Genomic DNA, 16,142 nt, shown 5'->3' on the forward strand with positions numbered 1-16,142 from the left:
CTTCTCTCAAACAATATTTAAACTTTCCTTAGGTCGTTTTTTCCCCCCTTTTTCTTTCCAGACGAGGCTTTGCAGCATCCGACCCTGTGACCCTCCGTCGTGTGCTTTTCTCTGGTTGTGGCCTTTTGTTTGGAGCTAAATGGATCGAACAGTTTTGTGGATCAGGAGCCTGTAGAGGCGGTTGACCAGAGCTGTTTGGTTTCAGATCATACTAATGCAGCTCAGTGTATTGGTGTGGACCCGCTACAGTGCGAGGGGGGACAGAGTGAGAGGATAACGTGTTATTGGAAGGGATTTGAGGGAAGAGTGGCCCAGAATTAGTTTCTTTGCACTGCTTCAATTACATTTTTAATATAGAGGCTCAGTCTCAGGAAACAAAACTTTTTTTTTTCTGCAGCAAAAAAGCAACTGAAGTATTCCCTTCATATTAAAGCCATTATGATTTTTTTTGTCAGAAAATATTTCAATATTTCCGATACTATACACTTAATATACGATGTGTATTTTTGTTATTTAAAATGCAGGTCTAAATTCGGCCTTGTCCTTATATTTTGGTGTTTATTAGGTTATTTTCCTAAAATAAATAGCATATAGTTTGAAGATGTATAGCATGTTTCCATTAGAAAGTATTAAAAGTAAAGTAGTGTCTCCCCTGGATGTGATTGACTGTCACACTGCATCACTCATTTCCAGGCGAGCCCAGACAATCATAACATGAACCTTGATTTTGCTTTTAAAAGAGAGTAAATAAATAAATCATAAAATACCCAGCCGTAGACTCCCGCTGGAAATAGGGTTGGTCCCTGTGTGGCCTTTCGAAGAGGATCTGGAGCTGCTCCCCATCCTGGAAGATCCTCCACTTGGCATCGCCCTTCAACCGTCACTTGACTGTTATCTGCGTTCTTACATCACATCAACCGCCGCGTTTCACCTGGTGGTGTAGGATGGAGGCACCGGCCAAGCTGTGGGCCAATGGGTTAATTTCAGTCATCTCTGCCTAAACATCTTAATTGATGTCTCTTTGGTTTGTCCGACGATCACTATATTGGGTTAGGGTTAGGGTTAGGACACAATGCAATAAAAGTTTGCAGCAGCGGTGCGGTCGGGAACAAGGCTTACCTGTGTGCCTAAATGTGCTTGTAATTGGGAAAAGATCCGTCGCAGGGAGCGTGTGTTTGCTTTATGCTCCAGTGACATCGTGTGGATTTAACGTCAAACTGCACTATACTGTAGCTGTGCTGCGTTCAAGTCAAATGGGGGTAGCCAAGACCACCCAACTTCTGTTTCAACAATTTCCATACTATTAAATACAAACAAATTATATACATACGTTTTTAATTATAAAGTAATTTCAAATAAACAAAAACGTGATATATTAGTTGTACGTGGGTAAGTTTATGTGTATTTACTCTGTATCTCTATTAAGACCTCTGCTTTATAATAAAAGATGAATTAAATGAAGACAAGAAACGCGATTAACAACAACTCAAGCCGTAGTTTATCTCTTGGGGTCCTAATTTAAAAATCACGAAAACCAATATTAATACTCAAATCGGAGCCTAGGATGTGTACTTTAAGCTCGTGCAAATTGTTTGATCGTTAATCGAAACGTTTGGAGTACAGAGCCAAAATAACACAACATGCGTCACTGCCCGATTACTGATGGCCAGCATTGCAGCGAACCACTAGGTGGCGCTCTCGTGTAATTGAACCATCGTTTTGGGCACAACGTGTAAAAAAAAAAAAGACAATTAAAACGACAAATGTACATTATAACTCTATGTTTATTATTAATTCGGTGTACTTTAATTTGAATATGTGTTGTTGATATGAGCCGTGGCCAAGTGTTCGGCATATTATTATTATTTAATTCACTGTATAATATAAAAATGTACACTAAATGTTCAGAGGACACTTTCATAATGCGCTGCACAGGTTGTAACGGGCAAACAAAGTGACGCTGCTCGCTGCTGCACCGTTTGCGTGACGCCAGCAAAGAAATGATTGACTCGCAAACTGACGCGAGCGGGAAGTTCCGAGGTCGGAGCTCGTATTTCCCACCTCGCCCATGTGACCCGAACGCGGCATTCCGTCTCATGTTTTTTTTTTTTTTTTTTTTTTTTTTTTTTGTTAATGACGTCACGCTGTCTACTGCTTCTCCTATAGGCTGGCCCTATAGGACCCGGTCACGTGACCAGCCCTCCACCCGAAGTCTGTTCGTTTTGTTTCGGGATCGTCAGCAGAGATCGAGCGGGAGGCTGGTTTTTTGCTGGTTTTTTGCTGTTTTTTTGCTGGTTTTTGTTGGTTTTTGTTGGTTTTTGTTGTTCTTTTTTTTTTTTTTAAACCCACAGTGACACTAGACAGGACAAGGGCGACGACCCATGGACGGTTTCCACTAACCTGGTGGAGCTGTGAACGGTATGCTGTGGTTTGGAAAGGCGTCTCTTGTTGTGCAAACAGTGTCTGATCTGTGAATTATTATAACTTGAAATTATTAAACTAGATATTGTGCTTGTACAATAGTCGTGGTTGCTCCACGTATTCAAATGTACATTTCGCTAAGGCTAAAGGAGATTAGATAGATAAAACGTACTTTCATATATAACATGCATACATACACCTAAAATTTAACAAAACAATCTTTCCATAGCTAGATAGTTGGATACATACGTAGTCAATATACAATAAACCTAAAAAATAACAATAAATAAACTTTAGTAGATAGACTTGACAGTGTTTAAGCAGCACACGTCAAAACAAATAGGCAATACGAATATTGAGTAACAAAAACAAAATACATTTTTGACAATAAACCCAAAAATAACAAGTTAACCCTCTGTTTAAACAACATAAACATTCTATACTGTAGCTATTGGTTGCTTTACAATACTTGCAATAATTTGGTTTAACATCACAGTGGTTTGACATTTCCGAAGCAAGAGTATAACTCTCTCTCTCTCTCTCTCTCTCTCTCTCTCTCTCTCTCTCTCTCTCTCTCTCTCTCTCTCTCTCTCTCTCTCTATATATATATATATATATATATATATATATATATAATATAAAAGGCGATTAAAGAATCAGGGGTGTAGATATATCTACAACTCTGATTCTTTTATCGCCTTTATTGAGCCTATTCTTTCTTGGTGTTTTCCAAAATTGCCTCAGTGAGTGACTTGATCCCCTCCTTGTTTCATATAATCTAATTTTCTTTCAGGCTCTGACAAACAGTGCTTCTTTGTCTGCGGCATGTTCATCTTTTCTGGGAGTGGAATCCGTCTTGTATGCTCTTGGCATACTTTGTGAACCAAAAGTATTTTTTAACTGTTTTGTACTTGCTGTGTATTCTCAAGTCAAAACACATTATTCACATTACATCTGAAGCAGACAGTTTTAATGAAGACAAAATAAATCAGTGCTTCAATCAAACTGTTATAAAACGAAAGGTTTGTGTCATAGTCTGCTCTATAGTCTCTCCTATGTGAGGTTTACAAGGAAAAGACACCCTGAAAACCTTTACCACGTAACTTTCCCTCTCCAGATATATCATGATAATAACTTCTTAGATATTGCCCATCCTGTGAGGTGGGTCTCATGGTTCGTTGAGTAACTTGGTCTGGTGACTGGCTGCTGTCATGGATTCCCACATGTTGTGATGGCTTCTGAGATACTTCCTCCTCCTTGCATCACCAGCCCTCAGCTGGCATTATTTAGCCAAATCACTCGCAGATGCTGAAGTCTGTTTAACGTTGGACGCTGGGGTGCTTGAAAGACGTTGAAGTGCGGAATCCTAGCAAACAGTGAACACAGGGTAGAAATATTCCAAAGCATGTTTAGAAAAGCTCTGAGGTCTAATGAATTCTGCTTGCAGACAACAAGCCTACACTCAGGACAGACATTTGTTGACTCAAGTTTTTTATTTCAAATACACTTTATGTTCTTTGTTAATGTTATATCACCACTGCAACTGACTTGACAGACTACCTAATATACATTTATTAAAGTGCAAATCTTAAAAAAAAAATGGGGTGGATTACAAACCATCTTCTGATTGATTGATTTGGGGAATTTGTTTTGGTCCCTTGTGGTGGCAGGGATATTTTTCTTTCTTCTTTTTTCGGAATTCCTCCATATCCACAGTTTACTGACCACAATAGCTACCCTGCTATGCTACAAATGCCTTTTCGTCTTTGGGAATGAGCGACCAGTGCAAAGTGCCAGCTAAATAAGTATGGGATGAATGTCAAACATGGGATTGTTTTTCAACAAAATTAATTTTACAGATTATCACTTTAGTGTTTTTGTTTCAAAATGAGACACAAACTTTAAACCTTTTTTTTTTTTACCATATACGAAGATTTACATTTTAAATCTATAGACTGCATTACATTTAGTTTAATCTGAAATATATGATATAACATTTTCTAATAAAATCAATTCATATTTATATCTGTTGGTGTTTTGGGTTGTTTAAATGCATTTAAAACCATCCCAATTTTACACTGTATGGTAACTGGATCACATGATACTTTCTGTCAGAACACATCGCCTATCAGCGACTGAAGCCTCATCTTTGTTGTTGTGGTGACATGAGCGGCTCATTCTCTGTTCCTGCTGTTGGAGCCATCCAGAAGCCTCTCTTTGTCACATGCTGCAGCAGAGGAATACGTCTTTAAATGTGTAATAAAAGAAAGCTACCGTATTGTATTGTAAATGTTTTAGTTTAATTCAGATCACAGCTTTGTTTACTCTGAGCTCTGCATGTTCACGTTTTCACTTTATAGGAATCTGAAAGAGTTTGAATTCTCTACCAGAGCATATTTATCTAATCTCCTGTTCCGTCTGCATTTTTTTAGGACCCCGCAGCCTCATGACTTGAGCTAACAACGGTACAACGTTCAGAAAGAAACCTGTTTGCTTTGATCCGGAACAATGAAGACGGACGTTCCCTACGAGAGGGTAAGACGAAATCTCCCAGAAATACTCATTCTACTATCACTGCAGGGTATTGAGGATATGTAACTGTTGCTTCTGTTCTGGTTGTTTTGGAGTTTTTTTGGCTACATCCCTTTGGATGTACAGAATCTGTGCACTGGATGGTACACGAGCAGAAAAAAATCCTGCTGCATGTTTTACCTTTACATATTCCAGGAAGAGGAAGTCACTGTGGTGCTACACTCAACAGATAGTAGTTCAAATATTCTCTCAATATATGCTGTTGTCATAAAGGCATTTCGATATTAAAGAAAGACCCCAAAACTTTAAGAGTTAAACATATTGCTATTTACTTTTATACCAGCATTCATTTTCTCAAAATATGGATATGTTTTTATAAGGATGTGGGTGTTGAACCGTATCACACAAACAATCCTGTTCTGTTCTCCATGGCGCTCCAGGTGGCCGACATTGAGCGTAGAAGAGAAGACTCCAACAGGAGAGACCAGACGGTGATCACACACACACATACACATGCGTTTGTTAGCGTGTTCTAGTTGGTCTTTTGTAAAGTCACCGTCGAGCTCATTTACCTCATGTCCGTGTCCCTCCCCAGTTTTATCGATGTACGCTGGGTCTGGCTGGGGTGGCGGTCGTCCTGTTGTTCACCATGGCTCTCCATAGCCTGCTCTCCGCTGGAGGACCCTCCTCCCGCCCTCCCATTCCCAGTCCCCGATTCCCTTTGCCCCTCTCCCAGCCGTGCTCTGACCACTGCAAGTAAGTGCACCCTTGGATTGCAGATTGCACATATTGTAAATGTGGTTCTATGTATAAAGCGCAAAGATATTTCACCGGCTGTAGTATGTCATCCTGATTCTCATACTATTTGATGCATACTGTGGTTTCAGACATGCAAAAAACACTCAAATTCTAACTTTATATACTAATTGATAAATAGAGTAATTTAATGCTATGATTTAATGGCTCTAAAATTAACCTAGTTTTCTCTCCTGCTTGTAAGTATTGTTTTGGTGGAGAGCATTCCTGAGGGGCTGGAGTTTCATTCCAGCGTCGCTCATCCCTCCATTTACAAGTCGTGGCTCAATCTGATCGGCGAAGCTCGCAGCAGTCTGGACATCGCCTCTTTCTACTGGTCGCTCACCAACAAGGACACACACACTCAAGAACCAACGGCCTATGAGGTAGGGCCTAGTGTCAGCCAAAAAATGCGCAACAAACGTAAATAAAACATCAAATCTCGAACTTATTTCCAGCTGATATATAAATGGAAGTCTTGGTGGTGCTGTACCCTGTGGCAGTGTGCCCTGATGACTTAGAATATTATGAAAAAAAGCCCTGGTCTGTGCTGCGTGCAGGGTGAGACCATCCTGAAGAGCCTCGCCAAGGTGGCAGGGACACTGTCTGTTCGCATCGCCGTCAACACTCCGCAGGAGAGTCAGCCACACGACGACCTCAAGCTGCTGGCCAGCGCTGGTGAGACGCCTGGCCTCTGCCTCCTGTTGTCCATATGTCTGTGTGGTCCTGTAACCACAGTCCAGGGTTTTTGGGGAGTTTTTCCCTTGCTGTATAAGAACTTGATTTGAGGTCATCTTTCCTGTGTGAACCAGTGTGGGGGGAGCTGCTATGGAAATTGCATTCACAATTCATTATCACAATATCAATATCACAATATTTTTAGACTAATACCTCAATATCAATAATTTGATATTTTTCACAGGATATTTCATATACAAGAAATATTTGAGAAACAATCATAGTCATATTGATATATTATATCATTATTATTATCATTGATATATGATATTATGACCAAGCCGGTAGACACATTGATTAGAACAGTCTGCGAAGTTCTGAAAACAACATCACTTTACTAATTCAGCAGTAATGCAGCCTTAGACACAATAGAGAGACGATAACCATGATACCTTGTATAACAATTTGGTTATTATAGCACCATCATATCACCCAGCCCTACATTCCTATACCAAACACATACTTTAACTACTCCATGAAAAGTTAGGGATATTCAGCATTTGGGTGAAATTTCATGATGAACCTAAAATGCACTACAACCTTTACAGGTGAACTTAATTTGACCTTCTCTAAACTTTTGAATGCACATGTCCAACTGTTTAATGTTTCAGTACTTTTTGCACAACTTGCTGTTCTCTAATAAGGAGCTGAACGCCAAAATTCACAACAGGTGTTTGATCCATGAATCGACCAATACATTTCCTGTTTCAATTAGAATTGGTATTTAAACAGTCCTCTTCATCATGCTGTTCACATTTTGACATCATGAGACCAAGACGACACCTAACAATTGATCAACAGTACCTCGCCATTGCGAGGCTTCAAACAGGATGTTCTCAGAGGGAAGTGGCCACTGAGCTTAGAGTGTCACAGAGTGTCATCAGCAGGTTGCAACAGAGATACAGAGACTGGAAGAGTCACAGAAAGGCATAGAAGTGGACGTCCTTTGGCCACATCCCACACTGATGAGCGCTTCATTGTGAACAGTGCCCCGCGGAACCCGATGATGAATGCCACTCAACTCCAGGCACATTTTTTAGTATCTTTAATTGTCACACAGCACACCGTCCTTCCTCCGGGGGGGCAGCCAGGAGCAGTGGGCAGCATTCGTGGACACGCCCGGGGACCTGGTGACGAGTGTCCATCGCTGGTCAGACGATGAGTGCTGTTTTTGGTGGGGGCCCTTACTGACGTTAGGCGGAGGAAACCCCATGCGAGCACGGGGAGAACATGCAAAAGGCTCCTATTTGGGAGATAACCTGCTAGACGACCTGCAAGGGTACCTGACCACACCACCAGGCACAGGCATCATCGTCTTGCATGGGCCAGGGAGAATTTACGCTGGACGAGGGACCAGTGGGCCTCAGTTCTGTTCTCTGATGAATGTCGATTCACGTTGAGCAGAAATGATGGAGAGCACTATGCATCGGCCACTGTTGTCACCAGACGAGCCTTTGGTGGTGGTGGTGTTACAGTGTGGGCAGGTGTGTCTAGTCAAAACAGAACTGCCCTTAACTTTGTGAATGGTATAGTGACAAGCCCATACTACCTGAATAACATCATTAATCCAGTCATTGTGCCCCTGCATGACCAACACAGGCCTAATTTTATCTTCATGGACGACAATGCTCCAACTCATGGAGGTGGCATCATTAGGGAACGGCTGCTGGAGACTGGGGCACCTCAAATGGAGTGCAACGCACTTTCTCCAGACCTGAATCCCATAGAAAACCTCTGGGATCAGCTGAGTCGCCCTGTAGAGGCTCGTAACTCTGTACCCCAGAACCTCAATGACCTGAGGGCCGCCCTTCAAGAAGAGTGGGGTGCCAGGCCTCAGCAGACAATAAGTCGACTTGTGAACAGCATGAGACGTCGTTGTCAAGCTGTAATTGATGCTCAAGGCCACATGACAAGTTATTGAGACATTGACATTTTTTGTTGTGGTAAACCCACCACTGTTGTTGGCTTTTGTTTTCAATAAATTGTTTGAGATGAGGAAATCACCATTGCGTGCTTCTACTTAAATGCCCTACTTTCATGATATAATATCACTGTAGCGTGAACTTTTTACATTTTCCATAAATTTCACCCGAAAGCCAAATATCCCTAACTTTTTGTGAGTAGTGTAAATCTCCCTCTGTTTCAGGCGCCGACATCAGAGCGGTGAACATGAAGGAGCTGACCTCGGGCGTCCTTCACACCAAGTTCTGGGTGGTGGACAAGAAGCACATCTACATCGGCAGCGCCAACATGGACTGGAGGTCCCTCACGCAGGTACACGCTCAAGGGTTTTCGGTTTAACTTCTAAACCAGGTGCCAATTTATCCATAAATAGCAGAGAGGTGAGAGGCGCTTGCAAAGACAGCAATCCCTGCACTTTAATATGATGCAGGCGAGACGACAGTGTTAATGTAGAGCTCTAATGAAGACTCTGGTTCTAATGCGATTCTTTTGAGAAGGTGGAAATTTAAATCACATTCAAATGGATTTTCCTGAAAATGTGAATTATTTTGAAATTTGCATTTGATTTTTCGATAATACTTTATTGAACCCCAGTGGGGAATTCAAGAAGAAGAAAAAATCATCTATTGTATGTGAAATGAAGAATACTTTGGAAACCTTAGTTTGTTATAAAAGTGCTATACGAGAACAGTTATTTTAATAACTATTATTTGTTGGTTATTTTTATTTTATAGTCATATTGTTGTTATCAAATAGGTCTAAGCCTGCAGCACCAACCACAGTGCATCAGAAAAAGCCTCATGAACAGCACCTTGGGCTGTTGTGTTCAACTGAAAGTAAAAGGTCACCTGAGGCTCCAGTCAAATGTTCATTTAAAGCAGGAAACAACATTCCTACACGTCACGTGGTTTCCATCACATGATGTGGTGAAACAAGTTGGCATTTTTCCTGCTGACTCATTTGTCCTACTTTCATTGTCATTACTGGTTTCACAGTTCTCATGTCTAATGTTCCGTGTTATTCTTGTTCCAAAAGAAAAGGTAACATTTTAAAATGTTTCTCCGTGACTTTACAATTATTTTGTGAATGTAAGTTGCGACAAATGAGGATGTTTAGTTTTATTAGCTTACTTTTACTTTTCCCAGTCACAAGACAAACGAGATGGTGAGTCACTTTCAAGGAAGCATTTCCCCTTTTGCTCTCCGCCCTCTCAGGTGAAGGAGCTCGGGGCGGTTGTCTACAACTGCAGTTGTCTCGCGGAAGACCTGGGCAAAATCTTTGAAGCGTACTGGTTCCTGGGGCAGAGCGGTGCGAAGATCCCATCGCCCTGGCCCAGCAATTTCTCCACCGTCTACAACAAGGACACGCCGCTGCAGCTGCCGCTCAACAGCACACAGTCCAGCGTCTACCTGTCGGTGAGACATGTCACCCCCGTTTCGTGTTCTCACGAAAGCTCCCCGTGAATGAAAGAAGATGTTTCGGATGAAATTGGAAAATCCATTATATCTGTGTTGGGTTAGATGGCGTTGAATTCATGGAAAGAGATAGCGCCGTCTCTTTAAATTTTAATACCTCGGCACTTCTTCATAATGATTACATCGAATATTTACACAAAATAGCGACTATTTATAAAAAAACCTGCACTGATTACAATAAATATACATACATTTAACACTTTCTATTTTAATTTTACTGCTCTTTTCTAGTTATTCTGATCCTTCCTTTAGGACTTTCATGTAATGTTTACAGCAGTTCTTTCAGTTTCCTCTGGTAGTTTGTCCACAGCACCCCCTGTCTTTCAGGAGGATATTGCCACGCATCTACATGGCAATGCGCAAATCTCACCAATCAGGCACAACATTAAAAACCACTGAAAGTTAAGGTGAATAACAGTGCTCAGCTCGTTCCATTGGCACCTTTCAAGGGGTGGGATATGAGGCAGCAAGTGAACAGTCAGTTCTTGAAGTTGATGTGTTGGAAGCAAAAAAAAATGGGCAACCGTTAGGATCTGAGCCCCTTTGACAAGGGCCAAATTGTGATGGCTAGACGACTGGGTCAGAGCATCTCCAAAACCACAGGTCTTGTGGGGTGTTCCCGGCATGCAAGGCTCATTGATGAGCATTGGGAGTGAAGTCTAACCCGTCTGGTTCGATCCCACAGAAGAACTACTGTAGTACAAACTACAGTACAGTGAAAAAGTGACTGCAGCTTGTTGTGCATGAGGGCTGTGTAGCTGCAGACCAATCAGAGTGCCCATGTTGACCCCTGTCCACCACCCAAAGCACCTACAATGGACACGTGAGCATCAGAACTGGACCATGGAGCAATGGAAGAAGGTGGCCTGGTCTGATGAATCACGTTTTCTTCTACTTCTGCGGGTTAGAGTCCGATCTGTGGGATGTGCTGGAACAACAAATCCGTTCCATGGGGGCCCCACCTCACAACTTCCAGGACTTAAAGGATCTGCTGCTAACGTCTTGGTGCCAGATACCACAGGATACCTTCAGAGGTCTTGTGGAGTCCATGCCTCCACGGGTCAGGGCTGTTTTGGCGGGGGAACTACACGTCAACTGCACGAGGGGGAACTACACAATATTAGTGGTTATTAGTGGTGGTTTTAATGTTGTGGCTGATCGGTGTGTGTATGTGTGTGCTCTCCAGTAGTGAGTGCGCCATGAGCTGCACGGCTCGCTATAACAGCCTTCAGACTTTATTTTCTCTAAAGTTTTCCTTCTTCTGGTCGGTTTCTTTGTTTCTTCTTGGTCACGTTGGATGGTGGGGTTATATTTGTTATTTTTTGTCAGTGTTCATCCATATCAATAGTTTACACACTGGTGTAGCAAATTCACCACAGCTGCCTTTCGCTTCTGGCTTGTGCCCCATCTTTGCATTCTTGCCGGGAGAGGCGGATCCTCAATAAGAACAGCATATAGAGGATATACATAATGAAAATACATTGACTGGCTATTTCTTATAACCATTTCTTATAACTACTTATCATATTTCTTTGAAAAAATAATCTCACAGATTAGCACTTTAAGGAACCTTGAAATGGGCAAAACCTCCCTGATTCCTTCTCTTTTTATCCTTTCTCCTCACTCTATGAAGTAAATGTTGATTATAACATGATGTGATAAATTTGATTACCCATGACTAAAAACTCATAAACATGATGATGATGATGATGATGACTGTGATAACCACACCATTTTCCCGTCTAGAGTTCACCTCCAGCGCTGTGTGCTGAGGGCAGAACCCCGGACCTGCTCTCCGTCCTTAGTGTGATGGAGGACGCTCACGAGTTCATCTACATCGCTGTCATGAGCTACCTGCCCACCATGGAGTTCTCACGCCCAAAACGGTACCTAAAGCAAAACCGCACCGGCATAGGAGGTTCATTAATGTTCTTTTTACCCGTCCTCCTTCTACTTAAACTTCGTTCTCAGTTTCTGTATTTTCATGCCTTCGTGTCGGCTCTTAACGCACGCGCAGAGATTTCGGGCGTAATCCAACTCCAACAGGAGGCCTCATCGTAATTCTTTCTGGTTTTAAATGACTGGGTGCAAGGTCTTCAAAAGCTTGTCATTTAATCTGTCTTAAAATGTCTACCTTCTATATTCAAATTCCTATTTCACCGCGTCACATATCACCGGTGGACTTACGGCGTCCCTCGTGTCTCGTATCGCCGCGTGCGGTGCCCTCTACAGGTACTGGGCGGACATCGACACCCAGCTGCGGCGGATGGCGTACGAGCGGAGGATCCAGGTGCGGCTGCTGATCAGCTGCTGGGCGAGCACGCAGCCCGTCATGTTTCCCTTCCTCAAGTCTCTGGCGTCGGTCCAGGACGCCAAGAGCAAACTGGACATCCAGGTGGTGAGTGGAGCCGACACACGACTTCATTTATCGACGTGTGAAAAGCCTGTGGCGGATTTCCGGCAGCGGGACTGAAATGGCAAATATACTCTGGTGTGGACCAGCGGACGATCCCAGTGTGAAAATCTCTTTACTTGTTTGCTTGTTGCGTACAGAGGCTGTTTGTTGTGCCTGCCAACCCAAGGCAGAAGGAAATCCCCTTCGCCAGAGTCAACCATAATAAATACATGGTGACCGACAAGGTGGCCTACATAGGTAAGACACACGTACAACTACATGGTTTGTAAGAACTAGATGTGAGTGAATACATAAATTACAGGAGTGACTATATTCTTATGTATACATAGCGCTGAAAAATATTGACAACATTAAATATCAGTATATTTTTTCACAAGTACTTTACTCACGGTTCTTTGACAATATTTTGGGGCTGGCTGTTTGTGCTTTCATAGAATATTCACACATAAGAAATATCTGAGAAATCAGTATGACTAATAATTATAATATAATTATGAAAACCTAATTATGACCAAGCAGGAAGAGGCATTGGTTGCATTACCTTACTGTCAGCCCGAAAGACAACATTTTACTAAATTACAATTTTACCAAAATCTGATATCTAGTCTCATATATGATTATATCACCTCGCCCCATGTATTCAATAACCTACAGTGTTCATGCTACAGTGAATTATCAGACGTATTTTTCCCAGGTATTCGTGTCTTGTTAATTTTGTATCTGTTAAATTTTCGTTCCTTAAAATATATATTTTGAAGTGTAGCTTAGAGACAGTTTGCCGTCTTTCTCCTCCTCAGGAACGTCCAACTGGTCGGGCGATTACTTTGTCAGCACGGCCGGCTCGGCGCTGGTCGTCAACCAGACAGCGTCCGGGACGCCGGAGTCCACCGTCCAGTCCCAGCTGAGGGCCGTGTTCGAGCGGGACTGGGACTCCGCCTACAGCACTCCGCTCACCCAGGCCTCCAACCGAAAAGACCTCTGCTAGAACGGACGTTTAAAACACTCGAGACGGTGTCAGAACCGGTGACATGGACGCCGGGGCTGGACGTCTCTCTGGCTCTTTTTTTAACATTTGTCTACTGAGGATGCACGGTGCCCTCCAGCAGTACGCTCACAGTAGAGTGGCACTTGTTATTTTTGTCGGCATTTTGATTTGGAATCAAAAGATGAGTCAGAGACAAAAGCACAGACAAGCAGCTTTTATTTCATGGTATTTACATGCATGTTTGTTTTACCGGAGAAACAGATGTTTTTGAGTCTCCAACTTTCAGCTGAGCAAAATTAATGAAATGAATGGACTTAAAGGTAAATCAACCTCATACATTCTAATATTTTGTTGCGCAGGGCTTAAAGGCAAGAACTGCATCTTCTTTGGAAATGCTGCAGCTGCCTCCACCTAATGTTAGTGAAGTGGGAGTTTTTTTTTTATCTCCAGTCTCCTCTTCAGTCAGTGAAACCAGTAAGCTGCAGCTTAAAGGTCAGCAGGTCAGTACACCTGGTCTCCTCAGCTAGAGGGGAGTAGATCTGTGGAACCTTGCTCATTTTAGGCGCAGGGTTTTGAACTTTCCAACTCGCCTCTTAAAATCACTTTTGTCAAAAACCCATTGAATCACTTGATTTTTTTAATAATTTTTTTTCCTACTACATTTTACCTACATGTCATATCACGAGATTAGCCGATCGTTAAATTTTTGGATTTGTGTTAAGGTATCAATATTATTCTCATGCCTTTAATCTCTGTACTATTACTTTGGGAATACTTCATCCCAATTTATCTCAGGGAGTAATATATTTAAAAAATCAAGCCTGTTTGATTGATGTTTTGATATGCTGGATTCTGGAATATTTAGGTGATTATTATTATTAATTTTTTGATTGGTGTGCAGTGTTTACATTATTAACATGATCATTTTCAGATATGGTGATTGGCTGTTTTTAAGTATTATGCATTGAAAGCAAAATGCAAGAATGCCTGAGAAATTCATTTAAACTACGCAATAAATAATGAGATTTGATTTCTGAGTTCAATTTCCACTGTGTGGAGTGTCTAAGACTGGCAGTCACAAGATGGCTGTACTGTCAAGTAAGATGGATGTCTTTTTTTTAATGGTATTCATCAAATCTGTACATATTTTTATTTTCCTTTTCTGCAACGCGACTCTAAATAAATGGTGCCAAATCGAACCTGAATTGTATGTGTTCATTAACCATCCGTTTAAGAGGTCTGATTCTTTGTATTTCGTTTATTTACTTAAAATCTAAACAGAGTAGACATGCACATCCCTTTCTGTGATAAAGAGGAAGCATGGGTGGATTATTCCTATTTGCTTCCTGTTAATGATGTTTTGTGTGTTAATGGTTCTCACTTAACATTAGAAAGTGAGGGAATCAGGGATGGGCTCTTTTTAGTAATCCAAAGGTTCCTGAACTGTAGCCTAGTGTTGTTTATCTTCTGTTGATATTTATACTTTTGTTAAATGCATAACCATGAAAATAAACTGGTGGGACATGGAGAGATAGAAAGATGAACAAGAGGTTGGAAGGTGGGTTTTGATGTATTTTTAAAGAAAGATGCTGAGGACTGGATGTACTTCCTCCTCCTCCTCCTCCTCTCCCCTGCCACTGCTCTCGGCTGTCCCTGAGCAAGGCAGTGTTCAAACAGCCTTCGGTGTTGTTTGTTATTCCACAAATTTCAAACAGGTTCTTGGGTTGACAATGCTTGGAAATGGCCCTAGGGACTGGAAAATATAGGGTTAACTCCCCCCCCACACACACAAACACACACACTTTCAACCTTTAGGCTACACACACACACACGCACAAGTTCAACCTTTAGGCCACACACACACACATGCATGCATCCACACAAACACAAACATTGCCACCTCACGCCATTGTTGTGGGGATCTGGATAGAAGGTCCGAACTCATGCGTGTACGTTATACACTCATTTGGATTGGATTTAGGACTCATTGACTAAAGACACTTCACTCTAAATACTGGCCGAGCCAAATATTAAACCAGGGGTTCCAAAACTGGGGTCCATGCCCTTCTAGGGGTCATTAAAGGAAATACAGGCGGCCCTGCAGCAAAACTATCTTTGTATTTTCATTTTCTAAATAATAGTCAATCTATAGTATAATAGATGTCACACTCATGTGGTCATTAACTTAAATAATAAGCCACATTACTTTTTTTTTTAACTTTTTCAGGTGGGTGGTGGGACATTATAAAGACATAAAAGAGTTAAGGAACCGCCGCTTTAAGAGACATACGTTAAGGAAAGCTTGCCCTATAGCAGCCAGCATCCCCTTCACGGTAATAGTATGGTCATAATGGCTGCATACGTTTGCTTCTTGTTCCGGCGCAGCGGCCTATAGGAGAAGGCGTATCCAGTTAAGCCCTTCCATGGACATTTCCGGGGGGTTATTTGGGGGCTGGGGGCTCCATACATTCCTGCAGCCTCCACCTCTACGGTCCAGGAGGAGGAGGAGCTCCAGGCATGGCAGAGCACAGTCCATTCCCTTCACACAGCACAGAGGACAGACAGAGATGGGACCACGGAGCAGAGGCGGTCGGCGTTGGAGATGCTGCGGCAGAAGCCCTGAGCCGGAGATCTGCGGGCCCCCCCAAAACCAGGAGCCACCGTCGCAGGAATGAAGCGGTGGGACGGTAAGAAGAGAGAGGCGAAGGAGCTCTGAACCCGAGGCCCTTCAATGGATTTCACGATGCCTCTACAGGGTTGGAAAGCAAAAAGCGGTTCGGTCTGTCGGACACCAGGAGTAACCAATGGAAAATATCTC

The 16,142-nt window shown here is 42.3% G+C and overlaps 1 protein-coding gene across 1 annotated transcript; it reads left to right on the plus strand.

Annotated features, from left to right (window-relative positions):
- The first annotated feature begins 2,319 nt into the window (after positions 1-2,319).
- On the plus strand, positions 2,320-14,523 carry pld3 (phospholipase D family member 3). The gene is made up of 12 exons (XM_080006335.1): positions 2,320-2,418; positions 4,854-4,956; positions 5,394-5,444; positions 5,549-5,709; positions 5,954-6,134; positions 6,309-6,426; positions 8,633-8,760; positions 9,663-9,863; positions 11,670-11,809; positions 12,156-12,321; positions 12,477-12,576; positions 13,137-14,523. The coding sequence occupies exons 2-12, from the start codon at positions 4,930-4,932 to the stop codon at positions 13,322-13,324; spliced, it is 1,461 nt and encodes a 486-aa protein (XP_079862461.1). The 5' UTR covers positions 2,320-2,418; positions 4,854-4,929; the 3' UTR covers positions 13,325-14,523.
- The last annotated feature ends 1,619 nt before the right edge of the window (positions 14,524-16,142 follow it).

Source organism: Zeus faber (genome assembly GCF_960531495.2).
Source record: "Zeus faber genome assembly, chromosome: 9".
Lineage (NCBI taxonomy): Eukaryota > Metazoa > Chordata > Actinopteri > Zeiformes > Zeidae > Zeus > Zeus faber.

What these genes read in the sequence shown, in the direction of transcription:
- pld3 (XM_080006335.1), top strand. Translation starts at nt 4,930, where the DNA reads ATGAAGACGGACGTTCCCTACGAGAGG. An exon ending in CGGACGTTCCCTACGAGAGG is followed by an intron (nt 4,957 to 5,393) that starts GTAAGACGAAAT and finishes ATGGCGCTCCAG; the next exon opens with GTGGCCGACATTGAGCGTAG. An exon ending in CCGTGCTCTGACCACTGCAA is followed by an intron (nt 5,710 to 5,953) that starts GTAAGTGCACCC and finishes CCTGCTTGTAAG; the next exon opens with TATTGTTTTGGTGGAGAGCA.